The sequence below is a fragment of the Leopardus geoffroyi genome, chromosome A3 (genome assembly GCF_018350155.1).
Source record: "Leopardus geoffroyi isolate Oge1 chromosome A3, O.geoffroyi_Oge1_pat1.0, whole genome shotgun sequence".
Classification (NCBI taxonomy): Eukaryota; Metazoa; Chordata; class Mammalia; order Carnivora; family Felidae; genus Leopardus; species Leopardus geoffroyi.
The window spans coordinates 62415604-62443327 of record NC_059336.1 but is presented as its reverse complement, the minus strand read 5'-3'; the positions used below and the strand labels follow the sequence as shown (position 1 = coordinate 62443327).

The following is a 27724-nucleotide window of genomic DNA, read 5'->3' as shown; positions in this document are numbered from 1 at the left end:
ATTCCACAGTGGGAACCTAATTTACTGAAATCAGTCTTCATATGTCAACATCCTCAGGGCATGGGTTTATTGACCATGCAGGAATCTTAGCGTACCCAGAAGTCTCCAGATTCATAGCCCTTTCCTACAGCTGAGGACACCCGGGGCAGCGGCCCATTTCAGCCACCGCAGGCCCTCCAGACCAGTCACGTGTGGGGAGGACTTTTCAACTGTCTCTATCTGTGGGCATGAATTACAGAATCCAGGCTGGGGCTTGTTTTCCTTACAAGTATCTGGGCCCTCCTTGGACCACTACTTAGATAGGGCAGTGGCTTGGTGCACACTGGGTGGTAGTGGGGAAGTTCCATGCTCCACATAGCTGAAGTGTTCAGGACTAACATTCCTAGGGCATAGGTAGGATGGAGGTAGCCTTTCCTCCCCTAAGCTGGTTCAGAGCCCCATCCTCACACAAGCCAGTCCATACAACCTTAAGCTCTAAGAAGTTCCCCTCCTTTTACCCCTCACTCCCACTTCGCCTTCCCAGAGTTCTGGGAAACCAAGCCCCTCCCCACTCTCCCTGCCTCCCAGTGCCCTAACTTCTCCCTTTGGCCAGAAGCCAAAGCTGGCTTGAAGAGGCTGTGGCTCTGGTCTGGTTCCCAGCCTCACAGCTACCACTGTGGGAAAACAATGGCGCCTGGTCTATTCCCCGACTGGAGAGGGGCACAGGCAGGAGGGTAGAGACAATATTAGGGGCAGCTGACCCAGAACTATAGGGAGGTGAGGCTGGTCCAGCTCAGAATGTTTTAGCCCAAATGTCTTATCCCTACCACAGTAACATTGTTTTCTCGATTTTATTTGTCAATATAAAAATACTCAAATATTTACAACAAATAAATACGCGGAGACACAATAAGTTACACTGTTAGGAGCCCTCCTCCTAGGGCTGGGAGAGGATATGCAATATCCACAGCATGCCCACCCTCTTTCCTCCCTCCCCCTCCCCCCACACAACCTTTCCCAGCCCCATACGGAGGACATGTATAAAATACCACTGAACCCCAGGGCCAAGTGGGAGGCCCCTCCCACCCTTGCCCCAAACACACAGGAGAATCCATCTCCCTCCCCCCACCCTGAAAACATTCACAGCCCTAGGAGCAAGACCAGGCCCACCCCAGAGCCCTGGACCCCCCCAAAGGAGCACAGCACCCTGCCCAGCCCACCCCCATATGTACATCACTGCCCCACACTGGGACAGGTGGGGGTAGGAGAGGCAAAGTGATACAACCCCTTCCCCTTCATAGCTCCAATGACTCACCAGGAGGACCCCCAGGCCAAGGGAAGACTTGACAGAAAAAGGAAGACTATCACACACACACACATACAGGCACACACACAGAAACAGAAAGACTATGTCACGCACACACACACATGCACACACCCACATACACGTACATATAGATACAAACACACCCACATCTCCAACTTCTGCCTTGAAAAGTTTTGGCTGCTGGGGTCCCATGTGTCCGTGATTCACAGCCCCTCACAGAGAGGAGGAAGATGCCTTCTGCGAGGCTGGTGCCCTGGTGAGCCACACCAAGTGGCAGTGCCCGTGCTGAGCAGAGCAGGTCCTCATGGCCGGACGGGTGCTGGGCAGGGTCTGTCCCAGGCCGAGCAGGTGCCCGCGCCATGTCCCTGAGGTAGCTGATGCCTGTGCAAAAGTAGGAGCTGCACCTCCCACGCTGCCCCTGTGAAGCGGTGGGGGCCCCTCATACCGAGGACTCCTCAGGATTGGAGTCCGGCAGCGGCTGGCGCTGCTGCAGCTTGCGCCTCAGTTCATCAGCGAGCTCCGGCAGCGGGTGCCCAAGCCCGCCGCGGTCTTCCCCTCCCAGCTGTAAGCGGACGTAGCCATTGGCATTTGAGTTCCGCCCGCCCCCCAGGTGAAGCCGGGTCGGAGAAGGCAGGGGCTGGCCGGGGATGCCTGGAGGTGGAGAAGGGGGCCCGCCCCCGGGCTGGCACCGAGCGTGTCCAGGCACAATCTTGAGGGAGCCGTCTGAGTAGTAGTAGCCAACAGGATCCCAGAGTTTCTCATCGGCCTCGGGGCCAGGCCTGAACGGGGGGCTGGTAGGCTCCTTGGGCAGCTCCAGAGGATACACCAGGGTCCTCTCCGCCGCCTTGGCACCTTTTTCCAGTTCCTCCCGCAGTCGCCGGCGCAGGGACAAAACAAGCAGCAGCAGCACCAGGCACACGGCCCCCAGGGCCACCACAGCCAGCCACACCAGCCCCAGGTTTTCCAAGGGTGCCCGGGCCTCCAGGGTCACCGATGGACCCGCCACCACAGCCACCAGGTAGCCTTCAGCAGCCAGCCGCGCCCCCTGCTCCTCTGAAAAGCAGTGGTAGGCCCCGGCGTGGCGGGGCTGGGCGGCCATCACAACCAGGGCCTGTAGGCGGGCATCATAGAGGAAGGAGCCGGGCTGTTCGGCAGGCAGGTCCCGGCCCCCAAAAGTCCAGCGGGCATGGGCCAAATTGGAAGAGAGGCGGCAGGGCAGCACCAGGTCTGTGCCTGCCACCACGGTGATGTTTTTGGGTGTGAGCCTGACTGCAGCAGTAGAGAAAGAGAAAGCAGAGTTAGCACAGGAAACTCAGGGCCACGGGGAGATGCAGACATTCCAGCTCTGGCCTAGGGCCCGTCCTACTGGGAGAGGGACAGAAAAGACAGCTCACCTTTCTTATTGCCACGGAGGTTACAAATGCCTGAGGTGTCTGAGACTGTCACGTGCTGGATCAGCAAGGACCTGGTGGGGGAAGCAGGGCCTATGGGCATCTTGACTCCATCCACCCTGCCCTTCACCCCTGGTCCCAGCATGTGCAGAGACCCACTCACCCAGAGTGGCCACCCACGGTCACACAGCGGCTGGTGTTGACACTCCAGGCACAGTAGGGGTCCCGAGCGAGGACGCAGTCTGCGCAAGAGCGGTACTTCATGCAGTCAGCCAGGGGCAGCTGAACCAGCTGAGAGCGGGAGCCTGCAAAGAGAAGCTTCTGCAAGAGAAGCGAGGCACAGGACAGTCAGCCAGGCCAGGACATGGCCCAGGGGCAGCTCGGACTGCTACATGAGAGCAAAGGGGCAAAAGGAGCCAAAGCAGGAAGAGGGCAGTGCTGAAGTCTGAGGAGACAAATCGAAGGACCAGAGAACACGCAGCGGGCTTATTACAAGCCATACACAATCCTAAGCACCTTATAGATGTGACCTTCTTAGATAGGAACAGCAGAACCATGAGGCTGGGGAATATAATCACACACATGCACACACACACACGCACACACACTCCAGTACAGTATAAATAGTTCAGGAAGTGTGTTTTCCGCTAGGCCCGTCAGCCTTCACAATAGCACGAGCAGAGCATAAGGTGTTTTCCTCTCTTTGAATGGTGACTGCCAATCTGTGTGTTTCTTCAACTACAGACTTTCTTTCTGCCATTATTCCATGTTCTGGAGAACAATTTGAGCCACAATAGTTGGTCAAAGGCAAGCCCATGAAAGTTCAGGGGTATCACAAACAGACCAGAAGGGGAGGGTAGCACTTTGGGGAAATGGTGAACGGGTTGGGACTGGAGGGCAACTGGCAGCCAGTAGGTAGCATCATGAGCGCATCATAACAAATGCAGTCCAAGAGGCCCGACTAACAGTGGCACCATCAGAGAAGAGGCTGTATGTAGCAGAGGCACAGCACAACCTCAAGGGGTCCAAAGGAAGCGTGGAAAGCAGCTGCCAAGGCCCAATGCTGGGAACACAGCCCCACGGGGACCTGGCTATATATAACGCCCGCGGAGCACAGATTCCGTGAGCACTTGTTTCCTGTAATTCGCCCAAGCTAAGCGAGGTGTGCTCGAGTGCCTCCCCACCCCTGTACTGACCAAGCAAAGGACTAGGGAAGGTGTAGGGACAGGTGAGTGGGGCCTGATGACTACCTTGCTCCGGGATAGGACCAAGCTTTCCACAGGCTCCTGGTCAAACACCTGTAGCTCCTCGATCAGGTGGACCCAGGGCCCCAGGCTCACAGCCTTAAGCAGCCAGCCGTCTCCTGTGGGGGTTGAGGGAGGACAGGCGTAAATGAAAGGACATGGGGCCCCTGGGGCATCTCTAGATCTCCTTGCCCCAGACACACAGGCCTTCTTCCAGCCTCCAGTAGCCATGCCCACATAGCCACGTGCCTACCTGTGCCAATGAACAGCACTGTATAGGTGGCTCCATCAAGTCCTGTAACCCGGTCAGCCACCAGGTGGGTGAAGTTGGTGTCCTTCTTCACAAGCAAGGGCCGGCCCCACCGAGGCCCTACTTGCTCCTCCATCAGTGGGTGCTTCTTGATGAAGTTGAGGGTGTTATCAGGCAGCTCTAGAGAACTGGTATAGCCATGGCGTCGGTGCCAATTGTTGATGCACTGGGGAGGGGTGAAGGGGGGAGAGCTGTCATCATGTGGGAATGGTACTGCGGCTGAGGGCAGGAGCCCATCCCTGCTCTGGAGGACTCACCGAGCCTGGCCGTGGGCTGGGTACTGGGTCAGTATAGCGGCCCCACTTCTGGGCTTGCTCACGGTACTCCTTGTAGGGACCCTCAAATACCCTCTGGATCTCTTCCAACTGGTACTCGCAGACTGCTGACAGGTCCACATCGCCCCTGTGAGGACAAGGGAGGGACCCCGAGTCAGGCGTGGTGCCCACTTTACTCCAGCTCATGGCAAGTACGGGGAAGACAGGGACCAGCACAAAGCAGTCGTGGGCATGTGCAATGTTGTTGTCAGCTTTAATATACCACTGGGGGCAGGGCACTGTGCATCTCCCCCAGGGAGGCTTTGAAAAGGGGCAGATGCCCAACATCTTCCTTGGCTTCCGGTCAACTGACCACTTGGACTTCACCCAGAAGACTGTACTCATCAACCATCCCTAACCCACAGATCCCTTCCTCCCACCCCTAAGGATTCCTGGCCAACTCACCATCGTGCACGAAAAACCCCAAAGAAGGTGGTGTTGTGCCAAGAGGCATCCTGCAGGGTGTGCAGTGCCTGCAGTTGGTTGAAGTAGAGCTGCCAGTCGGGGGCAGAGCACACCAGCCTCGCCTTCAGGAACGTGGTCCACTTCCTCTGCAGGGTCCGTGCACCCCCCATGTCGCCCTGGCAGATGGCAAGGGGACACTGCCAGTCAGTCCTGCCAAGCCGGCAGGGCTCCCAGGGCTCACCACTGCAGGACTCCGTACCTTGCAGACTCGGGCTACCCGAGCCACCACCTGTTCCGCATAGCAATCATACTCCACTGCCCGCTCACTGAAGAAGAAGTAGACCTTGTCATCGTCCCCTGTGAAGCTGCCCACACTCTCTGGTATGTAGGCAGAGCCTACAAAATGAGGTTCTACAGGAAAGAGAGAAGGGTTAGCGGGGGAGGGGGTCCTGGGACCCTTGCAGGGCCCCCACCCATGGCTCCCCCTGTCCGCACGCCAGCTCCTCCAGGCTCACCATTGAGCCAGAAGGCCAGGTATTCTGTCTTCATGGAGTGGTGAGGCCCCATGTTGCGCAGGATCACAGGCTCTGTACCTAGGAAGTTGTTGAGCGTGGCCGAGTACAGCTCGCCATCTGTGGGAGACAGATGATCAGGTAGACCAGAAGTGACATGAAGACACATTCGGGACACACAGCCCCAAAGCGAGAACAAGTTCTGGGGGACTCCCCAGGCTGCAGCAGGGACAGCCACTCACCCACAAGGAGGCCAGTGTGGCCCTTGGCTGGGTCATAGGGACATTTCCCCTTCCCATCCTCAAACTCTCCGCGCTCCAAAGTGAAGGTAAGCATGTCCTAGGGGTAGGGAAGAGACGAGGAGGAGGAGATGCAGAAGTGCCCAGGAGGGAGTCCAGAGAAGGGCAAGGAAGGGGACTGAAAGGAGAAAACAGCACTCACAATGTAGGTGCATTTGGGCTGGAAGGCGTAGGTACCACAGACGTACAGGTGGGATGTGTTGTAGGGCTGCAGGAAGCGGATAAAGTTGAAACACTCCGTCTGGGGAGAGAAAAGCATCCAGTTAAAGTATGAGGACCTGGCACTTGGCACACAAAAACCAAGAATGGGTCTGGGACCAAGGGAGAGGGTGGGGGTGGGGTAGTCAGCATGCGCCGCGAGGCCTGGCCGGTATCAGGGGCTCTGGCTTTCCTGGTGGTATCCTGAGCACTCACCTGGTTACTCTTCCCTTTCTGGATACACTCGGCCTTCTTCTCAGCTGGTGCCTCCCACGAGATCTAGGAAGAGGAGGGGGCACATCAACATCCCAGGTACACACTGAGCATGTGCCACAAGCATGGCCTGTGGCAGCCACATGGGGACACCAAGTGAGGACACACAGACCCCATTCTTTGGGACAGAAGAAGAAGACAGAAGCCCCAACCCGTCCCAAAGCTGCAGGTGGGGGAAAGCAGCATGCCCACTCTGCCAGGAGGGTGGACCTGGACACTGAGCAAGATTTCCACAGGGGAGAACAGCATAGGGGCAGCAGGGTTGAGGGGACAGCTTGATCAAGCAAAGCCCCTTTGGGCCCTGCCACTCTCATCACTCCTGTGTGCCTCCCACTCCCAACCACCCCCATCTCCCCCCGCCCCCGGCCTCTCACCACTCCTTGCAGCTCCAGCGCCTCCACGCTGAAGGCAAACAGGGCCTCCCGGGCCCCCACATACAGAAGTCCTGTCTGCTCAGTCAGGGTCAATGTCAGGAAGTCCTGGATGCCCGTTTGGGAGAACCGCCGCACTACTGTGGCCAACTCTGCAGGGACAGGGGGTAGTGAGCAGGGTGGTGAATGGGAAGGCCTTCCTGGAGCTCCAGACATCCCCCTCCCCCCAGAATTAGCCTTCCTCTCTACAGTGGTCTCCTGGGCCCAATCACCCCTGTTCCCACACTACAGCCAGCACCCCACAAGCAGATGCCAGCCAAGCACCCTGACTGGCAATAAAGGGCCTTCTTTAATAGCCTTTTGGCTCTAACAGCTCCACCCAAACCTCCCTGGCCTTTCCCAGCCTGGGAGGAGGCAAATCTGGGCTGGTAAGGAGGAAGGAAAGATATCTCAGCCACAGCTTCCGGCCAGAGGAAGCCATCAGACTGATGGCCCTCACTCTCAGGGTCAGCAGCACCTCTGGCTGCTGAACTGGGCTCTTCCCTCTCCCAGCTTCCTCTGCTACTGCTTCCTTTTTCACTGCCTGCTACCCACATCAGGGTCTGGCGAGGCCCTGGCCCCTGATCCAGTAGAGCAGTGGGTACAGAAGTTGTAATCACTCCTTGCCTTTGGACACTCTTCACTCCAGCAGGACCTAAATCCAGGCTGCCAGAAATATGAGAGCACCTGGCTGCTGGGACAAACAGGGATGACAGGAAGACTTAGTTGGGGCTAGGAGGTCAAGCCAGGGTGGTCAAGGGAAACCAGAAGCTGGGGACCACAGACAGAAACTGAAGCCTTGGGGCTGGGAAGCCTCGTTGTCATTCACCATGCAAAGTACTACAATATTAATATAGTCACAGGATTCCTACATCAACCCCCAAAATAGCTGCTGACCTGTCCTCAGGGTCCCCCTAAACCAGTCTTAGTCTTTTGAGCCAGATACAGGCTGGCAAGGGAGGGCTTCATTAGCACCCGAGTGGAGCCTGTGGGAGGTGAGCTCATCCCAGGTCCCCAGAGCACAGTGATGATACAAACACCTGACATCATCTCTTACTACAGGTGTGTGTGCTCAAAGGACTGTCAAGTCTGCTGTCCCCCCATGAGCACATGCATAAACACATCCAGGGCCACCAGAGGGCACAAGTGTCAGGGCAGCAGAGGGGGTCTATTAGGGTTGATAACGGGGCTCCTGGGGGCAGAGAGCTAGAAACACTTTGGGGAAGGGGGTGACACTCTTTGCTTTATGCCTGTCCTGGCTCAGTTTTGTCTCTGTGGGCTCTCAGTGTAAGCGCTAGTTCCAGAAGTAAAGCATGGAAGAGCGATAGAGAATGGTCTCTCTTCTTGCATAACAGGACCAGACAGGTCCTGTCTGAAGGAGAGATATCCCAGGACTCCCAGTTCTGGGTCCCTGGGGTCACTCACTCACATTTCTTAGAAAGCTGTGTCCGATACATTGGTGGGTTTTGAGCCCAATAACAGAATAAAGCTGGCATGATCTAGAAGCAATTGCTCTTCTCCCCCGAGTAGTCCCTCCTGGCCTTCCTCCTCAGGACTTTAGGCACTCACCCCCAGAAGATACCGTCTTCCGGGGCACCAGGTTCCACCACACCTCAGCCCCAATGCCCAGGCCCCACAGCCCCACTGCCAGCAGCCAGACAGCCCAGTGTGGGGCCATGGCAAACGCCCTGGCTCTAAGCTCCAGGCCAGCTGCCCTGCTGGGGGAAAAGAAAGGGTCAGAATCATAGCCAGAGAAAACAGACCGGAAGGGGGCCCACACAAGCCCAAGCCGGAGGCAGTGACAGGCTTTCCCAGGAGGCCCCTGGATTCCCCACTTGCTCAGTCCTTGGAGCAAAGACCTAGTCCCCTCCCACACCTGGGTCCAGCCTCCACAGGTTTGGAAGGAGCTGGGGTCCCCCAGAGGGGAGGAGAGGAGCTGAATCAGCTGGAGGAGTGGACACTCCAAGAAGCCTTCTCTAGCCTCCAGGCTCTCACCCACTCCCTCTCAACAGGAAGTTGTTTGAGAAAATAAAAAGGGGGCCCCCCTCCCCCACACTCAGGCCTGACAGATTTGAGGATTTCTTAAAATAACCTCTGGAAGCAGGACCTGCCCCCACTGGGGCTCCAGCCAGCCCCAAGATGTACTTCTGGCACGCAAACCCCTTGGCAGGGTGAAGGGGCATACGGTGGGTGGGCGGTGGCAGAAGCCCCCCAAGGAGGGAGACTTAATGCAGCAGGCGTGAGGGGGTCCCGGCCCCAGCCTCTCCCCTCCCCCAGCGCAGACAATAGCCAGGCAGAGCCCCAAACACCGGTTCCACATCAGCACGGCCGAAGTGGGGCCGGGAGCCGAAGGGGCCCAGCTTCCCGAGGCCCCTTTGTTGCCCAAGAAGGGAGGCAGGAAGTGGGTGGGATGGGCGTGGAAATGACCCGGGCCTCATCCTGTTCCTCGCACAGCCTCCTAAGAGACACTAACCCTCGGGCTGAGAGGTGGCGGGACAACAGAGCCGGCTCCATTCTAATCAGGGATCTCCCCACGACGCTCTCAGGCGGGGGCGGGGGCAGACGAGGGGTGGGTGGGGAGCGCAAGAGGGGTTCCTCTTCGACCGCGGGGGACGCCCGGTGCAGGACAGGCGCCTGCTGCGCTCCCCCAGGATCTGACAAACCTTCCCAACTCAGGGATTGCGCCCCCGGGACCCCAGCCTGGGCAAGCCATCTGGATTAATTTCTACTGCCCCAGCCCTCCAGTGCCAGGTACAGAGACACAGAATCTGGGGACCTGCTCACCCCAAAACAAAGGGTACCCGCCAAGACCTCGTCCTTGATCACCACCACCGCCCCCCCCCCACCCCCGGATTCTCCCCTCCCCCAGCTCCCGGGATTTGAATGCAAACAAAGCGGCGGCGCTGGGAGCGTGGCGAGCCCGGCCTGCGGACGCCCCCTGTCGGCCCAGTATCCCAGCACTGGAAGGGCGGGGGGCTGGGGATACGTTCACCCCTCCCTCCTCCGTCCCCCCAACACACCCCCAGCCTTCCCTCTGCCCCTCACCCTAGGCCAGGGCCAGACCCCGCGGCGCGCTCGGAGAATCGGCCAGCACACTGGTTCCCCCACCCCCAGCTCTTCCCAGGGCGGGGAAGCAGGGGCACGGCTGGGTGGGGGCTGGAGGAGCGCGGGGCCCAGGCGGTGCGCCCCCCACACTCGCCCACCCGGACCACGGGTGGCACGAACAGGGCTTCCGCGGCTGCAGGGTGAGCGCTCCTGCCGGGGACTGTGCGGCCCGGCTCGGGTCGGGAGCTTGGCTTTCCAGGACAACCCGCCTCCTCAGCCTGAGCAGGCGGGCGGGCGGGGGGCCGCGGCAGGGAAATCCGATCCCACAACATCGGCCTCAGTCCAAGCCCGCCCCAAACTTTCCGTCGGGGGTGGGGGAGCAGGGGGCAGCTCGGGGGCCTGGAGAGGATCCTGGCTGCCGACCTGACAGCAAGGGGGACCCCCGGTCCCATCAGCCCCGCTCCCCCTGACCAGTCTGCGCCTCCGGACGCTATGGCTGCGGGCACTGCTCGCCCGGCTCCCGAGCCCCCGCCTGGCAGCCCGCGGGGGGCGCAGGAAGGATCTCGGACGGACAGCTGTCCCCGCTGCTACCCCTCCCTGCGCCCCCAGACTCAGTCCCTCGCGCGTGCGGCAGCCCCTGACCGAGTCGGGGGACAAAGCGGCGGCCCCGGAGCCCTGGCGCTCCCGCCCCGCGCTACCCTGGCCTCACTCACCTCTTCTTCGCGGCTTGAATCCCTGGGCGCCGCCCTCGCGTTGGGCTTGGATCACGGTCCGCCCCTACCCGCGCGCCACCGCCCGCCTGCGCGCGCCCGCCCTCCCTCCTCCGCTGTCCCCTCTGCCACCGCCCCTCGGTCCCGGCTCGGCTCGGCGCCCCTGGGCTCGGGCTCCCCGCGCCACCGCGCCGGGCGCCGGCTCTTTCTCCAGAGCTGCCGCCGCTCTCCGCCCCCTCCCCCCTGACGTCAGGCGGGGTGGGAGGGGGTCGAGCGGAGGCCGGGGGCGGGACGCGAAGGCCTGCCCCGGAGGGGGCTGAGACCCGCCGCGACCCGCCGGTCTCCCACCTCCCCTCCCGCGGGCTCCGACCCCCGACCCTCCCCGCGCCCTGCCTCCCCGCGCCTCGAAGTCCCGGACTGCGCCACCGCGCCGGGAGGTGGGGCGGAGGAGGGACTCCGGGCATTGCCTTAGGGGGATCGGACTCACCCGGTCTTTCTGAAGTGTCCCCTAAGGCCAACTGCGGACTGGGCGACCGGAGTCAGGAATGGGGTTGAGGGGCTCCCCACGCTGCAGTTACAGGAACGAACGCGAGCAAGCCACCTCGGAGCGAGTATCCGAGGGAGGGGTGCAGGAGAAACCGAGGCTCCTCTTCGGGGCGGACCTAAGTGGTCTCTCTTTTGCCACCCAGTTCTACTTCGTTTCTTGGCCCCAACGCCCACTGGCCCCCGCAGTCAGACTGGAACGGGTCTTACCAGCCAGGATGACCCACTCATCTCCCCTTGTTTTTCATACTCCCTTGTTTTTCACGCTCCACACAGAGGGGCAGCAGCACCCTTACCCAGCTCCCGGTGAAGACAACCCTCCACTCCTGTTGCACAGAGCCTACCCCCAAGAAATGACTCCTTCTGATGCCACTGGGTGACTGAATAACAAGTGACATGAGCCCTGCTTTTCAGATGAAAGTGGCTGAGGGGAGCCGCGCTGGAGAACCAACCACCACCTTTAGAACAGCCTGCCTCTGCCCACAGTGGCTCCTAGAAGTCACTTGTAGCTCTGGCCTCCGTGCTGGGGTGGACCTTGCCAGCTGGTTCTCGGAGCTGGGCAGGTGGACAAACTCCAGGGAGGCCGGCCCACCGGCACCCAGACACAGATGCCTTGCCTCCTCTTGGCTAAGGGCAAATGACAGAGGTAGAGTCTGGAGCCCCAAGGCTCTGGTGGTAACTTTAAGCGGGTGCAGTCCTGGAGGGGAGGAACACTAGGGCCCCGTCAGCAGATCTGGATTATAAATCAGTCCCGACAGGAGCTTTTGTTCTGAGTTAAAACTTGGCATCTGAAAGTGGAGACCAGAAGAGTAGTGGAGATAATTGGGAAAAGCAGCCCAGTTTGGATTCAGTAACAATCGGGTCTTTGCTGGTACACATAAAGGCCCCTTCTCCCGCACTGGCCAAAGCCACATTTCGCAGCTCCTTTCCACCAGAAAAAAAGCTGTGATCTTGGAGATGGCTGAAGATAGAGGGCAAGCCAATTAACAATTAGCATGGGGTGGGCAGGGAAGGCGCTGTGCTTCAGCTGGCAGGGAGGAAGGTGTGTAGGACTCATCCAGGTTAGACCCTGGGTCTATTTGTAAGTGGAAGTAAACTGATGCAAATGCACCTTACATTTGTTCTGTGCTTTAGACTTTGCAATCTGCCTTCACATACATTTCCTCACATCATCCTCATGGCCACTCTTTAAAAGGTAGGTATTGTTTCTCCGATTGTATAGATAAAAGGAGTCTTAGAAGGGTTAAGCAACCTGCTTAAAGTCACGTTGATAATTAGCAAGGTCAGAATGTCAAATCAGGTCTCGGGATTCCCAATTCTGTCTTTCCACCAAGTCAGAGTGTATCCAGACAACTTTTAAGCCCCAGTGTATTCCCTGCTGTTTTTCCTCGCCTCCACTCCCACCCCCACCAGGCAGAGACTTGAGCTCCTGGCTCCACCTGCAAAATGGCCCCAGTGGAAAGTTTCAAAAGGTGGTTTGGTTTCACTGGCAGGGACAGTCTTCTGTGCCTTATGGCAGGCTTTTCTGTTCCTGCTAACAGACTCTGGGAGCCCTTCCCTCCCAAATGCTCCTCAAAGATAAAGCTGCAGCTCCCCCGCTCCCCTCTTCTACCTTCACTCATTTCCTGCTGTGTTCTGTTCATTTCCAGCACTAGCCTTTTCTGTGGGTGGGTGGGCAGAGGATAAAGTTTCCTGCATGACTACTTGCTCATGATTCATACTTATTAATAAAAGCACAACTGGTCAAAAATGAGGATTCCTGGGTTTTAAATTAAGAAAAAAAAAAAAGAAAGAAAGAAAAAGAAAAGGCTCCCGTACCTATCCTGTCTCCCTAGGGCCTGTCTGGCATATTCTTTTTAAGGAACCCACCCACCCTTCAGGCCTTGGCCTTGACAGACCCTCCTGCTCACCTGCTTGTGGCCAAGTCAAGAAAAGGCACAGATATGCTAAATGCCTTCTGAGGTTCTCTAAGGATCCACTGGCAGCTCAGCGCAGGCCAGTCCCTACAGATGGGCCCTGGAAGCTTTTTTTTTTTTAAGTTTTTTTTTTTTTTAATTTATTTTGAGAGAGCACAAGCAAGGGAGGGACAGAGAGAGAGGGGGGAGAGAGAATCCCAAGCAGGCTCTGCACTGCCAGCACAGAGTCCAACCTGGGGCTTGAACCCATGAACTGTGAGATCATGACTTGATCTAAAGTCAGGTGCTTAACTGACTGAACCACCCAGGCGCCCCAGGCCCAGGAGTCTTATCTGAACAGCAAGCCCCCTCTTTTTCCTCCACATGTTGGTCATGTGCCATGGTGTCCCTCATTTGGGTTCTTTACCCCTAGCTCTCATGTGGCAGTTTTTGGACAGGGGAATGGAGCCCAGGGTTCACCCTGGGGTTCTTCAGTCAGCACTGCCTGGCCAAGTTCCAATGGATCCAGGAACTGTTGTCATCCCATAGAGGGGGAAATGAGAAAGCCTGGGTGAGCTACCCTTTGGGGATCTTTCTGAGGGCTTGGGGACTGAGGTGAGTGGGGACATAGGAAAAGGACTTCCTCTTTCTACTTCCTCCTAAAGGAGAGTTATCAAAGCTGTCCACCTGGGAAGCCTTTCCCTTCCCAGCCCCTCCCTGCCACCATCACCAAGAGGAAGCAGGAAAACATCCGTCATCACAGCCCCGGATGCTGCTTTTCCAGTGGCTTCAATCAGGATATCCCTCAGCCTTTTCCCAGGGGCTTAGAGATCTGGAAAGGGCAAGCGGTGAAGTCGCCAGCACCACTGTGGAATTCTTGGCCTAGAGGAGATTGAGTCTCTAACTGGTCCCGGGCCCGTTTGAGAAGATGTGGTCAGCTCCCAGCCAGTTCCAGAGAGGGCCCATTACATGTCCCAGGGAATATCAGACGCCCTTGGGTGATCTCGAAGTGCACCCCTCTGCTCAGGTTACAGCTAGGTCTCTGGAGGAACTGAGTACTCACCAACACCTCCTTTCTCCTTGGTATCTATTTCCCTCTTGGGGATGAGTGTGTTTGGGGAGCAGGGGAGGAGGGGTCAGTGCACAAGAATCAGGATTGGGGAGAAGGGCTCCAGATGTCTATGCTGATGGACAGCACCATCTCTTTCTCATAGCCACATAGAGGCGGCTTCAAGAACTGGAAACTCCCCTGTTCAGCCTCTCGGGCCTCTCTACTCCCTCTCTGCCCTTGGCAGTGAGAACAAAGAGGGGAAATTTCAAAGGTGATTTCCAGGTTTCCAGAGCAAACTGAAGAGCTGAGGATTAACTGTCAGGATGTGCAGTGTCAGAAGCAGGGGCAGCCCTGAGGGAGGTGAAGGAGGTTGGCTCACCAGAGCCTTTGCTCTTTTATCAGAGGATCTCAGGCCTACCTGATGCCTCTGGGGCCTCAGTGGTACTCCGGCCAGGAGGGCCTGTGATGCGGCCAGGAACAGAAACCAGAACTCTCAGTCGAGTCACCCTGGGCATCCAAGTCACCCTGGCCAAGGACTTCTTCCACCTCTCACCTGGCAAAGGGAACATGGCAGGGAGATGACCCAGAACTCTGCCCTCTGAATTATAGATGTCCCCAGCTCCCAGCATTCTGGGCACCCAGCAAGGGAGGCAGCCATGTCTAAAACAGGCCCAGGAAGTGATGGGCTACCCTTTAGGTCTGCAAATTGAGCCACTTGGCCTGAAGGTCCTTTATTTTGAGGGGGGTCTCTCTCCTGGTTAGCCTGACTTACCCTGACCCCTGTGGCATGAAAGATCAAAGGAGAGGGGCACATAAACAGAGAAAGTCGTAAGCACCAGCCATGGTGAAGCTCCACCGGCAGACACTCGGGTTGAGCTGAGGCGTGGGCACAAGCCATCCTCTACTACTTCCACTTTTCATGGATGGCCCTTGCAACACCCCCTTCCAACCGAGAGTCAGGAGGAGCCTGAGACAGAGAATGGGGATACCCAGGGCCTTCCCGGCAGTGGGGGCGGGGCACAGGGCCCACTTACTTCTCAAGGGGGGCAGGTCAAAGACAGCCAGCACTTCACTAACAATCAAGGCCCACAAGACTGATCTTGGGTAAAGCTGAGGGAAAGCAATAGCAGTATCCAGAACTGTCTTTTGGCTCTGCCACCAACCCCCGCCCCCGCCCCTGCTAGCCCCCCACCCCGACTTCTAAGTCTGGGGAGTTGATTCCAGAACTCAACAATAAACTGAATTAAGAGTAATTACAACCCTGACCCACCATTTCACTCTGTGTATCCTCCCCAGCAGGGTGGGGGTGGGATAGTCCCAGACTGGGTCCAAAAAATGTTCCCCATCCCTGCTCCCTGGGTTTCTGACAGCTCTTGGGGCCATAGGAATAACTGCTCCTCCCTCAGGATTTACAAACAGCCCTCTGGGGCAGGGGGCAGGGCCTAGGAAGACCCAGTCACATGACTGTCCGAGGTGGGAACTCAGCACAGCAAATCAGAGATGTCAGGAAACTGGACACTGGGCAAGAGCCCTCAGGATAGGGATTGAAGGAAATCTTTTAAACCACCGATGCTGAAATACGACTTTAGTGTGCACAAAGAAAGCTCACATTAGTGACGGAGAGAGGAAGGAGGGTGGGAGGGCCCAGGAGGCCCTGGGAAACCGGAGTGTGGAGACAAAGGCCTTGGGGCATAGGAGATGGCTGGGAGGGAAGGAGAGCGGAGGGGTGGGCCAGGCAGGGAGAGGCCATATCCGTTGCCTGGTGGGGGTCAGGGGCCGTGTGGAGGCAGGCTCTTGCTTCACCACACTGGTCCTCCTCTCGCCTCTGTTGTTCTTAGCTTCCTCCTGTTCCCTGAGCCCTGTTCGCTTCCTGCCAGAGCCAAGAGCCTAGGGCCGGCCCTGCCCTGCTCCTTTAGTCTTTCCAGGGGCTGAAGTACTGGGCCTGTGGCAAGGAGAAAAACAGAGTGTGATGGCCCTGGCCCAGGTGGTGCCCACCGTCTTGATGCTGCTCCGACTCTTCAGCAGCAACATTCACTGCAGGCTCTCGTGTCACGTGCTGAACTACAAAAGTCCTGTGGCTCCCAGTCCAGGGGAGAACACGGCAGGTCAACAGGCCACTTGACCACAGCACATGAGTGCTCTGTCTGGGTTCCCTCTACTCCTGGCTCGAAGGCCCAGGGCAGTGTGAAAGGAAAGTGGGGCCGGCCTCTTGACTTTGCCAGGCCACGAATCACTTCTTCTTTTCATGACAAACATGCTTTTTCCCACCAGAGACTAGTGTGATCCAGTTCCTTGGGGATTGAGGGTGAGGTTTGCTCTCCGGCTTTCTCAGAGACTTGTGAAATCTGAGACCCAAGCCACAGCCTGTGGCCACTGTGTCAGACCCAAGTCAGAGGTTACAGGAGGAAGGACAAACAGAGAAGTCAGAGCACAGGCAAGTTGGGAGCCCAGGAGCATTGGGAGGATGGGTGGAGAGATTCTCACCAGACCCAGCCTGTCTCCATCAAGGGCTGGGGGCTAGGGGAGGGAAGAGTTCCTGAGCCAGCCGGTGCTGCCTGTCAGAGGGACAGAGGCCAGAAGAGAGGCTGCCAGAGCAGGGGTTGGGCTGTGCTTAAGTCTGCAGGCTCAGGAGTCAGGCTGGATCTGTGCCTTGGTTCTGACATTTACACGCTGCCTGCTGCCTGTGTGATGGGGCAAGCTATTTAACTTCTCAGTGACTCTGGTTAGCTTGCTCATCTGTAAAATGGGATCATAACAATACCTGTCTCATGGGGTTATCTGGATTCATAGAGAAAAGAGTCTTAGTTCAGTAAGTAGTACCTATGACTATTATTACCTACAGAACTTGAGAAAATCAGGGGTGTGGAGGTTGTTGCTACAGAAATTGGAGAGACCAGGGCAGACTGAGAGGGTCCCTTTCAGCAGAGTAGGAGGCCAGCCTCAGGCCTGCAGAACAAGTGGGAAGAGGGTAGACAGTTGGGTCCTCTGGTGCCCCTTCTTGGCCCTGCTCACTGCTACTCCTGGCCCAGGCTCTACCCTCCTTAGGGTGAAGTTTTTCTTTGCATTTGCCCAGGAATTGGGCTCTCTGTTTCTCCCTCACTATACCCCCACACTGGGCATTTGATCCTTTTTTTTTTTTTTTTTAAGTTTATTTATTTCTTTTGAGAGAAAGAGTGCATACACACACACACACACACACACGTGGGGAATGGCAGAGAGAGAGGGCGGGGAGAGAGAACCCCAAGCAGGCTCCTCCTCAATGTCAGCTCAGAGTTTGCCTCAGGGCTCAGAACCAAGGAGATCTGACCTGAGCCGAAATCAAGAGTCCCCATGCTTAACTGCTAAACCGACTGAGCCACCCAGGCGCCCCAGGGCATTTGATTCTTGATAAGAAAGATGAAGGTCCTCCAAGGCAGCTCCACACCCCATGCTGCCTTCTCCACCCATCTGCCAGCCAGGAGCTCAGGAGTTGCAGTGGGGGTTGGCATGCTGCTGGCTCTGGGCAGCCCACCTGACCACTTCCTTCCCCTCCTAAGCCGGGGGCTTGCGGGGGCACCACCTGGGGTTGGCAGTGAGCCAGGAGTTCCTGCCAGCGGACGTAGGTCTGGGCCGCCAGGTCCTTGAGTCTGGTCCGGTGCATGGCGTGGGGGCTCTCCCGGATATGGGTGTTGATGTGGCGGTCCAACTGCATGCACAGCAGCTGCAGCTCTCCCTGCAGGGGTGGGGTGTTCATGGGGGAGGGTGTGGCATGGGCCAGGCCCATCCGTAGTAGGGAAGGAGGGAGAATGAAGTCAGAGAAAGGGAGGGATAGATTTTTTTTTTTTTAATATATGTTTTATGTTTATTTACTTATTTTTGAGAGGAAGAGAGAGTAGAGGGAGGGGCAGAGAGAGAAAAAGAATCCTAAGCAGGCTTCCATGCTCAGCGAGGAGACTGATGCGGGGCTTGATCTCATGACCATGAGATCATGACCTGAGCAGATATCAAGAGCCGGATGCCCAACTGACTGAGCCACCTAGACGCTCCGAGAGGAACGAATTTGAATGACTGCCCAGAAGTAGGGTGGGAAAGGGAGGAGAGGAACAGGGCAGCTGCTGGGGGCTCGGGTCAGTATCCATTAGCAATGCCTCATGGGACACTGGGAGAAGGAAGGAACCTGGCTCCCCTAGACCCACTTCTTCCTCAGCCTCCCACTCTTTGCAGCTCCTGACAGTGGGCTGGCCTCCACCTTAGCCTCTTGGATAACTCACCCACTGGTCTGGAGTAATGTCCTGGCAGCTGACCACCACCCCGGCCAGTGTCAGAAGGCTGTGGCACAGGTAGCAGACCTGGGAAGAACAGAGAGAGACAGGCTTCCCTAACTCCGTCCCCTCCAGACTCCTTGTTCTCAGGCCCAGCGGCCGAGGACAGGGACTCAGCCCACCACTGGGCTTCCACCAACAGTTTCCAAGGAGGTGTCTCTAAGGAGGGCTATAGGCCCACTCACTCAGAACTCTTCCTCTGATGAATGACTATCCTCCCTTCATTCAGAAAAAGGAGAAATCTAATCTCTGCCATCTAGAAACCCATAAGGTCACGCAGCAGCCCTGTCCCGGGAGCCCAGCATGCTGGGGACCTGTCCACTCTGACCTCTGCCCGGTATCTGTGGTCCTGCTCTGTTCCCTGAGGCACCCACCCATGCCAGATGCCACTATTCTCTATGTGAGGACATGGCCCCTAGGTGTCCAGCTTGTCCCTCGGCAGGACACCACTTGCACAGACAGACGTGGAGCCCTGTCTGGACAGTCAAACCATGTCGACCTGAGGAGGCAGATGAAGAAAAGAGAGGCAAATGGGACACAGCTTTGGTTTAGCATCTGCACACTTTATCCTCCAACTCATATCCTTGCTCTTGCCTCCTGGACACTTGGGAGGGGGGATGTGCAAACAGAACAAAGGCCAATTCCATCAGATCAGGGAATGGTTTGATTCCTGGATGCCCCTGGACTCTGTCGCTGCCCATTCACTTATGGGACGTTCATCTGCTGTGCAGACCAAGTGAGGCGCAGGGAGGACCCTCAAAGACAGGTGTGGCTTCTGACCTGAAACACAGCCTGCTCCTGGTGCTCTGAACTCCTCTCTGTGGGCACTCCCCTCCTCCACTCAGAGGTACCTGTTGCCTTGTCCCCTTTAGACTCCTATGTCTAAGATAGGGAGGGTGGCAGGAAACAACCCCACCGTTGTGCCCGTGGCCGATAACTAGCTCTGAGGCTGAGCTGGGATGGGAGAGGCGAGCTCCAGAGACAGCCAGCAGGGTTTAAGCATGGTGATAACAGGGCTAGAGCTTAGAACCAGCCCAAGCCTCCCCTGTGCCCCCACTTTCTCTGCCTATACCGTCCTCCTCTCTTAGAGTATCTGGAGATGCCCCAGAAACAGCAGTGGCCACTCTGCACAGACCCAGTAGCCTCCTTAGGGCAGAAGCCAGAACCACTTTTGAGGGCACCAGACCTGATACTATGGAGTATCGTCTTGTTGAACTCAAATACTACTCTGCAAAATCCTGAGAAGGGAAGCCACCTACCCCCACCCTGGACCCAGCCTGCTCTTCAGCGCGACAGCTGAGGCCCACAGGTGGTGTGACCCCACGGTCTGGCCAGGTTGGGCGACACCACACACCTCAGGCAGGGAGAAGACGCAGTGGGGAAAGCCAAGGGGGGCGCCGGTGTGCCTTCCGGGCAGTGCTGCCCCAGGTTGGGCAAGATCCAGTTTCTGAGCCAGCTGCTCCTGTCAGGTCCTGCAGCTGCCCGTACCCGAATCCCCCAGCTGGGCTGGCGTGTCAGTGAGCTGGCTCGCTGGCAAGCTGCTCCTTCCCTCAAGCTCCCCTTCCCCAGCCTGTCCTGGCCTTAAGAAGGTCCACAGCATTCAGAACATTCAGAACCCTAACGCCTCAGTCCTCGCAAAAAGCTCAGGCCGCCCCCACTGCCCCCATAAAGCAGGCACAAGTCTGTATGCCAGACACTGTGCCTTGACTAAGACACAGCCACAAATACTTAGACATTAGAAAAAGATACTTCAGAGGCACCCGGGTGGCTCAGTTGGTTAAGCATCTGACTTCGGTTCAGGTTATGATCTCCTGGTCTGTGGGCTCAAGCCCTGCGTTGACCTCTGTGCTGACACCTCTGAGCCTGGAGTCTGCTTTCCATTCTGTATCTCCCTCTCTCTCTGCCCCTCCCCAACTCACACACACTCTCTCTCAAAAATAAAAAACATTAAAAAGAAAAGAAAAGAAAAAGATACTTCAGGAAGGCAATCATTTGGTCAACAAATACTAAATCTTAGCTTCCCCATGGACCAAAAGGAGAAAGTGTCCTTCTAGGTTTTTTTGTTGGGGGAGGGGGTGATATGTAGCTCAGAAGGCTTCAGGGAGGAAGTGACTAAGCTAGGCCAGGCCTCAAAGGAACAGCAGGATCTGAGGTGAAGATGGCCCTGTTAAGGGTGGTGGCTGGGCTAAGATTACAACACCAGACAGATCCTAGGGCTGATGCAAGAAACAGAGGCAGGGCACATTGGGGGACTGACCATCAGGTGGCTGGCTGGGCTGCAGCAGGGGGGATGGAGGGAACATCCTGAGGACAGGGCTGGCCCCAGACAGCCTAGACAGTGAGCAGTGGAGGCCATTCGAGGCTCTTGAGCAGAGAGGTTGGGTTGTGGGAACAGACGGCCCCCAACCCCACCAGGGAAGGAGGCACCAGAATCAGTTTTGATGGAATTCACTAGAGTGAAAATGTGTCTCTCTCTGACAGGATTATAGGATGTGAGAAATAAGTCCACCAACCCAATCAAAAGAGGAACAGAGGAATGTGGAGACTTGGAGCACAGTGAAGTGAGGCTTTAATCAACGTTCTTGCAAGAGCAAGTGTTTGATGGACAGGACAGGACACTCGGGGCAGTTACAGCAGACAATTCATCTCCTAGCGTGCAAGTCCCTCCCCTGGTTGCTCATTGGCTGAGTACTACCGAGGTTACAGCCTTACCCGGATGTCACCTATGCTCGTGTAAGGCACAAAGTAGTCTGATTGGAACAAATGTATGCTCCTTGAGGTGATGCAGAGACTTTCAGTCCCTCTTCTCTTTGTTCCCCGGAGCATGTTCATTGCAAAGCCAGTGAAAATAAGCCTGCAAAATGGAGAGGGGAATAACCTGAAAGTGTCTAAGGGTTTGGGACTCCATTGTTGGAGGGTTGGCGGCAGGGGGTGGGGGGGTTCGTACATATTTCCAATAGGTTGTAAACCTACTGTTAACCAGACAGCACAGCTTTTATTTGGTATTTCTGAAAATGAATCATCTCCCTTACTTCTCACATAGGACACCCTTTATCTTTTCTTTTCTAGGGTTATTTTTCTTTCTTTTTTTTTTTTTTCAATGTTTATTTATTTTTGGGACAGAGCATGAACGGGGGAGGGGCAGGGGGGGGAGGGAGACACAGAATCGGAAACAGGCTCCAGGCTCTGAGCCATCAGCCCAGAGCCCGACGCGGGGCTCGAACTCCCGGACCGCGAGATCGTGACCTGGCTGAAGTCGGACGCTTAACCGACTGCGCCACCCAGGCGCCCCTCTAGGGTTATTTTTCTACAATGTGGGTGCTTTATTCGGATAACCCAAATACAATTAAAGTTTTTAAAAATTAATTTTAAAGAAGACAATACCAGTTATTATTGATTGAGCCTACTGGGTTTAGGGTAGGTGTGGGGGCAAGGGAGAAAGACATGACCCTGAAAAAGAGCAGTGCTCTTAGCACGGGGGCCCCTCTTTGAGAGGGCACTGAACAAGCTGCTAGTGAGAGGTGGTAGGAGTTGCCAAGAAAATATCCAAGGGCCACAGAGCCATGGGTTGGTCAGAGGAAGGCCGGGAAAGACGCCTATCTGAGTGATCTTTGCATTTCAGAGGCCTCTGTGCTGTGTACAAAGCCCTGGGCTAAAAGGGATCTTGGAGCCACTCTGGAATTGGTACAGAGGCCAGTCTCTGTCCCTGGAGGTTTCAGGCAATCTTGCTCCCCCTCATCCACCCTCCCACCCCCCCCCCCAAAGAATCTATCTTCTGGGAGGGAGGCGGGGTGAGGGTGGGTCCAGGATCTGAGGAATGCCCTGGAGGAAAGTCTGTGCTGTGGGGGATTTACTGAGAGAAAAAAGCTGCTTGGGACTAAGTGTGTGTGGGTTTCACAACTTGATTCTTAGGCTGATTCCCATCATTGAATCTAGAGGGAAAATCCCGGGAAAACTATTCTGAATGTGTGTTTGGGGGGGGGGGGTGGTGGTGGCGAATAACAAGAAGGAAATGGTAGTCCTGAAGATAGGACCCTGTTTACCACATTTTATAAGCTAATTTCCCAAATTGGGAAGAAAACCTTGCCCACTACCTGCAAGGAGGGCTGAGTGCATATCTTCCTTACACTTAGGGGTGATCCCTTGAGGGGAGGCCCTTCAAGGAAGACTTTGATCCAACGTAAGGGGAGGTGATTCAACGGGTGCACAGAAATCACCACAAAGACAGCAGTTTTTATAGTTGTACTTTTGGGAAAGAAAGGTTTCATACTGCATGGGAAGCGTCCAGCCCATCTGGTCCTCTCCCTTTCCTGAGACACCCCCCCCTCCCTGCGCCGTGACCCCGGCATTGAGGAGAGGTAAGAGACAAAAAGAGCTCATCTAGAAAAAGGGAAAAGGAAAAAAGGTGGCACTGAGAGCATGCATAGCTTCTTCTGAACCCCACCCTTCCCAGACTCTTCTCCCTTGCTCCGTTTTGTGAAGGTTCCAGGAGCAGACATTAGCAGAAACTGGGGCTCTGGCTAGGAGGGGGCTGCACCTGAGCCTCCTTCCTCTGAGAGGCAGGCCCTGGGCACCAGCAGAGGTGGGGAGGGCAGGCCATTCTCTGGAGGACACAGAGTAAACAGCCAGGTGTGGGAGTTACGTTTCCTGCTCCAGTCACACCGTGGCCAGCTCCTGAACTTAGCAAGCCTGTTCCTGTCCTGGCTGGCACCACGGAGACATGGGGCTGTCTTCCCTTTCAAGACACAGGGAAGGGAAGTTGGGCCTGGGCCATGCAGCAGCTGGGCTGGTACACGGAGACGCCAAGGCCCCCTGCCTTCTCCCATTTCCTCCACAGCTGGAAACTCAAGGTGGCCCTTTCCTCAGCCTGAGGCACTTCCAAGTCCCTTAGTGTGTGTGTGTGTGTGTGTGTGTGTGTGTGTGTGTGTGTGTGTGTCTGGAGGGGGTAGAAGTCAGTGTGGCTTCAGGGTCAAAGGGCAGTACAAAGACACTCCTTGGGGTGGGGTAGGAGGTGCTATGCTTCTCCAGCCTTCAGGATGTGGTCTGAAGAATGGGCCCTCACCAGCTCAGGTGGCACAGCTCCTCCCCCACTGGGTGTCAGTGGAGGCTGGGAAGTCCCTATGGAAAATGGAGCCTAGGGAAACCTCAGTCAGCAAGTTGGGGAAAGGTAGAGTCTGAGGGTAAGGAGTGGGACGTGCCTGAACCCAATGTGGACAAGACGAGACTGTCCCCTGCCAGTGAGGCCTTTAGCTTTCATTTTCTGGGTCTCTCTCCAGAGTCAGGCGGGCCAACTTTTCTGGGAAGTTCTGTGCTGTGCAGTATGCCTCCTTCCTGGCTCTAGAGCCTGAAGGCGGGCCCTGCCCTCCCCCTGGGGAAGGAGGACAAGGATGAGGGATAGGGCCTGTCACCCTCCCAGGAGGAGGGGAAGGCCAAATTCTCCTTTATCTGGTCCAGCTAGTTTTGACCCCAGGAACCACCAGCCAAGTCTCCATTTGTAGCACTTTCGTCACAAGACAAAAGGAAAAAAGGGTGAACATTTCCCAGGAATTTCATCCTTTAGAAAATTCCCCTCCAGCTAATGCCAAGGAGCAGGCTGTGGCCTGGGTTATTTACACAAAAAATGGGCAGAAAGGAGGCAGAGGATCTCCCAGGAAGCCACTCGCTCTGGCCAGAACATTATGGTTCCTTCCACCTCCAGTCATGACCAAAGATCCAGGCTTACCCTAGGCAAATCTCCAAACCAAGCCCTCTCTCTGGGGGCTGCCAGGCCGGGTGGGCATCCTGTGGGAGCAGGTCCAGCCAGGCTCTGGGGCAGCTGCCTGGGGTGCTGGGGTTGGGGCGGTGGGGAACAAAGGCCGACTCAGAAACACCTGCTGAGGAAAACCAAGACTGACCCAAAGGACATGGCCTCCCCTGCCTGGCTGCTAGGGCCAAGGGGCTCCTACTCAGGAAGCTGGCCCTGAATGCCTACAGGTACCAGCTCCCTGCCTGGGATGCCAGGAGCCCAGAGTAGCCTCCTTTGCTATCTCCTCTCTATGCTCACAGGACCTGCATTCAACCACAACCTGCCTAGGCTGCTCTCAGCTCTGTCCAGAGGGCCTGACGATGGACCCCAGGGGGAGCATTCTGCACAGGTCCCATCATTGACACACGTGGGTCCACTCACGGCTTTTGCTCGGCTGGAGACAGATGCACCCACACATGATGAAGGTCTAGAACTAAGCTAGTCTGGGAAAGACTGAAGCAGCACTGGTCTGCCATGGCACAATTCAGACCCAAGGCTAGAGCTGGGCCTCCACCAATTCCCTTTTCTTTTTTCTTTTTGAAATTAAATTGAAACCTACAGCACCACTTCACAGTGCCCTGACCCAGCAGGGCTCCCAGAGAGGCCTGATGGTTCTCATTTTGAGCAGATGTGGAAGCTGAGCTTGGAGAGGTCCCCCGACTGCATAACCATCTCCAGTAAGGGTTAGGTCTGAAGCAGATGTCTGTACTCTCTCCCTAAGGCTGAACAAGCTCTATGTGTGTTTTCCATAAAGGGGACTTAACACTGAAGACACCTCCTTTCAGAAAGAACAGGCTCCCTTTGCACTGCACAGCAGGGGCCTAAGGGCCTGATAGTGGAAGGACAGGGAGAAGACGAGGCTGTACCCCCAGACAGGGAGCAGGGCCCCAAGCTTGAGCCCCAAGGGCATGGTCCAGGTACCTTACCACAGGATGGGCAAATAACAACAACAATAATTAGTAATGACTAATCCTGAGGTAGGGCCACTTGCAGGCCCCAGGCCAAGAGCCTTAGCCTGGTGAGAGAGCCAAACCTTGTCCAGCTGGTATGTCCACTAGAACACAAGATGAGAGGGGATGCATTTTTCTAGGTGAGCCCCATCGGGACAGGTCCTGGAATACAGCACCTGCCATCACCTCTAGGATGCTATTTCTTCCCTGTGCCCACAAGCAAACCACATGACATATTCCCCTTGCTCATGCTGCTACTGCTCCAAGGTTACTCCCTGACCTCGGCTTGGGGCCGGCACTAAAGCAGCAAGCAGAGGGCTGTGCTCAACGGAAAGCTGAGTTTGGAAGAGAGTCTGACCAGGACAGGTCATGGGTCATAAGTCCTAGCAAGAAGGAAATGACAAGGATGCATGACTGTTAATTAGGAAATGAGACAGTGCCACAAGGTCTCTTTGCTGCCAAGGGTCTCTGAAGGCACAGAGCTGAGAGGCCCGAGAGCAGAAGCAAAAGGCAGGGCTCCTGCCACACTTACCCTCCGGGCTTACAAGGCCAGACAGTTGGTTCTGTAAATGGAGGTGCCGGTGTAGGCACGGGGGTGGGTGGAGCCCAAACGTGGAGCAAAGATGAGGCCAACTGAGGGTGACAGGAGACAGGCTGGCAGAGTTTGGCTAGGAACCGGACTTCTGGCTCAGCTGTGGGGAATAGCCACTGCCTGGAAAGTTGCTCTCAGGTCCCAGCTGGATGGATGGGCAGGCAGTGTCCACTGAGACTGCTGAAGGATCCCAGAGGCCCAGCATGTGCCCATCTGCTCAGATTCCTCAGAAGACGGGCCCCTTAACTGGACTTCTGGCTGCTCAGAGAAAATACTCATACTTCTCTCTGCCCAGGGTCAGAGACTCAAGACCCAGAGACTCAAGACCCTAAACCCAAGACAGACAGAGGGATTCTCTTTTAAGCTTTATCCCAAACTGGACCCTGAGCAGCCTTGGCCCCTGCTCCCGGTACTGAGGATAAGGAGGGACATGGGAGGCCCTGGCACAGTGGAGTTGGGGTAGGAAAGAGATGGAGTTGGGACAAAAGCAGGAAGACTAGGGGCTTTTAATTCCTGTGGATCTGCTGCAGGGAGGTTATCTCAGAGCATCTGACCCATTCCTGTGTCGGCTGGTGGGAGGAATAAGGGGCTGCAAGCAAACCTTTGCTAGAGTGCTCCCACCCAGCCCACCCTTCCTTTCTGGCTTCCTGCTGGCCGTGGTGGGTAGGGGAGATGACAAGTGAGGATTGGCTGGCTCTTCCTGCTCCTCTGGCTGGGATGAGAGACCCTGACCCCACGGGGATGTGGACCGGAAACCCAGCTCTGCTGACTACCCAGAGAGGGACAAGATTCTCAGTGCAAACGTTTGAGAATTTAGGGCTGGCCATGCGCATGCACATCAGTATGTGGGTGCCAGTGTTGGAGGGAGCCACTGAAACCATCCAGGGTGTGGGCATGGGCATCTTCCAGGGGCTGGAGAGGCTGCAGAGAGTACTGGCCTCTTCAAAAGCCATTTCCTCAAAAGCTTCTTCTCTTTCTTATCTTTCTCTTTCACTCACTGAAGTGGTGAGTTCACCTGGTGTGCTGACATGGGAAGAACCTAGAAAGCACTATTCTTATACTTGCCAGGGATACTGGAGAGTAGGGCCATTGCCCATGGCTGCAGACCAGGCCATGGGCATCTAAAGTTTTGGGGTACTCAGGATCCTGCTCTCTCCTTTATCAGAGTGTCCCAGTCTCCCATTCCCTATACTCCATGGTGATGACTTCAGCCCTGACTCCAGGGGAAGACATGTAACCTGGGCCTGCCAAACACTATATGCCTGGCTATATGACTGGCTTACAGATGAGCACATGACCCAATCCAAGCCACTGAGACTCAACTCTGGGATTCTAGACAGAATTTCTTTCCCCCTGGATAGGGCTGCTGAGGGAAGGACAGAAGCCTGGAGTTTCTCAGGGTCAGCAGGGAAGGCCTGCCTTGGAATGCACCAAAGGGGCAGAGCTGAGAGATGTAGAGAACAACACTGAGGTTTCATGACTCTGCTCAACTCCTGGTCCAGCTGAGCCTAATGAGCTGTTCCAGGACCTTCCAGGATGTGTGTCTGTGTTTCTGTAACTACAAAGTCCTGGCAAAGGCATGGGAGAAGGGACAAAAAAGGCAGTGAGCAGAAGAGCAGTTGAGAAGGCCATGGCCTGCCTGGAAACTGCTATTCCAACTGAGGAAGTGAGTGAGGGACCTTACACACCTTTCCTGATCCCCCTTAGCTGCCTGGTGGGAGCTGAGCCCAAGTTGCTCAGTGCAGCACTTACAAGGCAACGTTCCTTGGAAGGTACAGCCCAGGAGGAGAGGCCGGTGTGTGGGGCTGGATGCAGGTGAGGTGGGAAGGGTCCCTTCCACAGGGCTGCACCTGCTAGGGCAGCCATTTCAGTGGGAGCAGTGGGACGCAGCTGAGATTGACTCTGGACCGATCCTCACAGGCAACTCTGTTTAGTTGTGTAAAGCAATGTGTGGACAGGCCATGGGTCAAATGAACAGACTGCAATGACCATGGGGATCCAAGGGCAGGGAAGACAGGCCAGGCACTGCCAGGAAGAAGGAACAGCAGGAGCAAAGAAAATGGAGGCTTGACCTCTCACATTTCCCAGGATTTCTGGGAAAGATGTCCCCTGTCTGGAATCAAATGATGTGGTTTGACTTGCAGGACAAAAGCTGAAGGCATGAAGTAGGGTCTGCTGACAGAGGGGATG

At 56.2% G+C, this 27724-nt stretch overlaps 2 protein-coding genes across 8 annotated transcripts in view; both read right to left on the bottom strand.

Annotated features, from left to right (window-relative positions):
* Window positions 1–816: 816 nt before the first annotated feature.
* SEMA4C (semaphorin 4C) lies at window positions 817–10714 on the bottom strand. 2 transcript variants are annotated; one of them, XM_045445803.1, is made up of 15 exons: window positions 10421–10714; window positions 8232–8380; window positions 6627–6775; window positions 6196–6258; window positions 5924–6022; window positions 5725–5821; window positions 5486–5602; window positions 5230–5381; window positions 4971–5146; window positions 4509–4653; window positions 4195–4417; window positions 3948–4060; window positions 2861–3018; window positions 2701–2771; window positions 817–2575 (listed from the first exon to the last, which is right to left on the bottom strand). In XM_045445803.1, exons 2-15 carry the CDS (start codon window positions 8338–8340, stop codon window positions 1746–1748), a joined length of 2502 nt encoding a protein of 833 aa, XP_045301759.1. In that variant the 5' UTR covers window positions 8341–8380; window positions 10421–10714; the 3' UTR covers window positions 817–1745. The 2 variants fall into 2 exon arrangements, with proteins under 2 accessions (XP_045301759.1, XP_045301760.1); XM_045445804.1 differs by having other exon boundaries at window positions 8232–8377.
* A 4762-nt stretch (window positions 10715–15476) lies between these two features.
* The window catches only part of FAM178B (family with sequence similarity 178 member B), a 115775-nt gene continuing 103527 nt past the window's right edge, over window positions 15477–27724 (bottom strand). For 2 of the 6 annotated variants that reach the window (XM_045445808.1, XM_045445810.1), the window contains 3 exons: window positions 18157–18234; window positions 17466–17618; window positions 15477–15848 (listed from right to left, as the gene is read on the bottom strand). In XM_045445808.1, the coding sequence (XP_045301764.1) occupies window positions 15819–15848; window positions 17466–17618; window positions 18157–18234 (261 nt within the window). In that variant the 3' untranslated portion in view covers window positions 15477–15818. The other 4 variants (XM_045445805.1, XM_045445807.1, XM_045445809.1 and 1 more) reach the window with 3 other exon arrangements.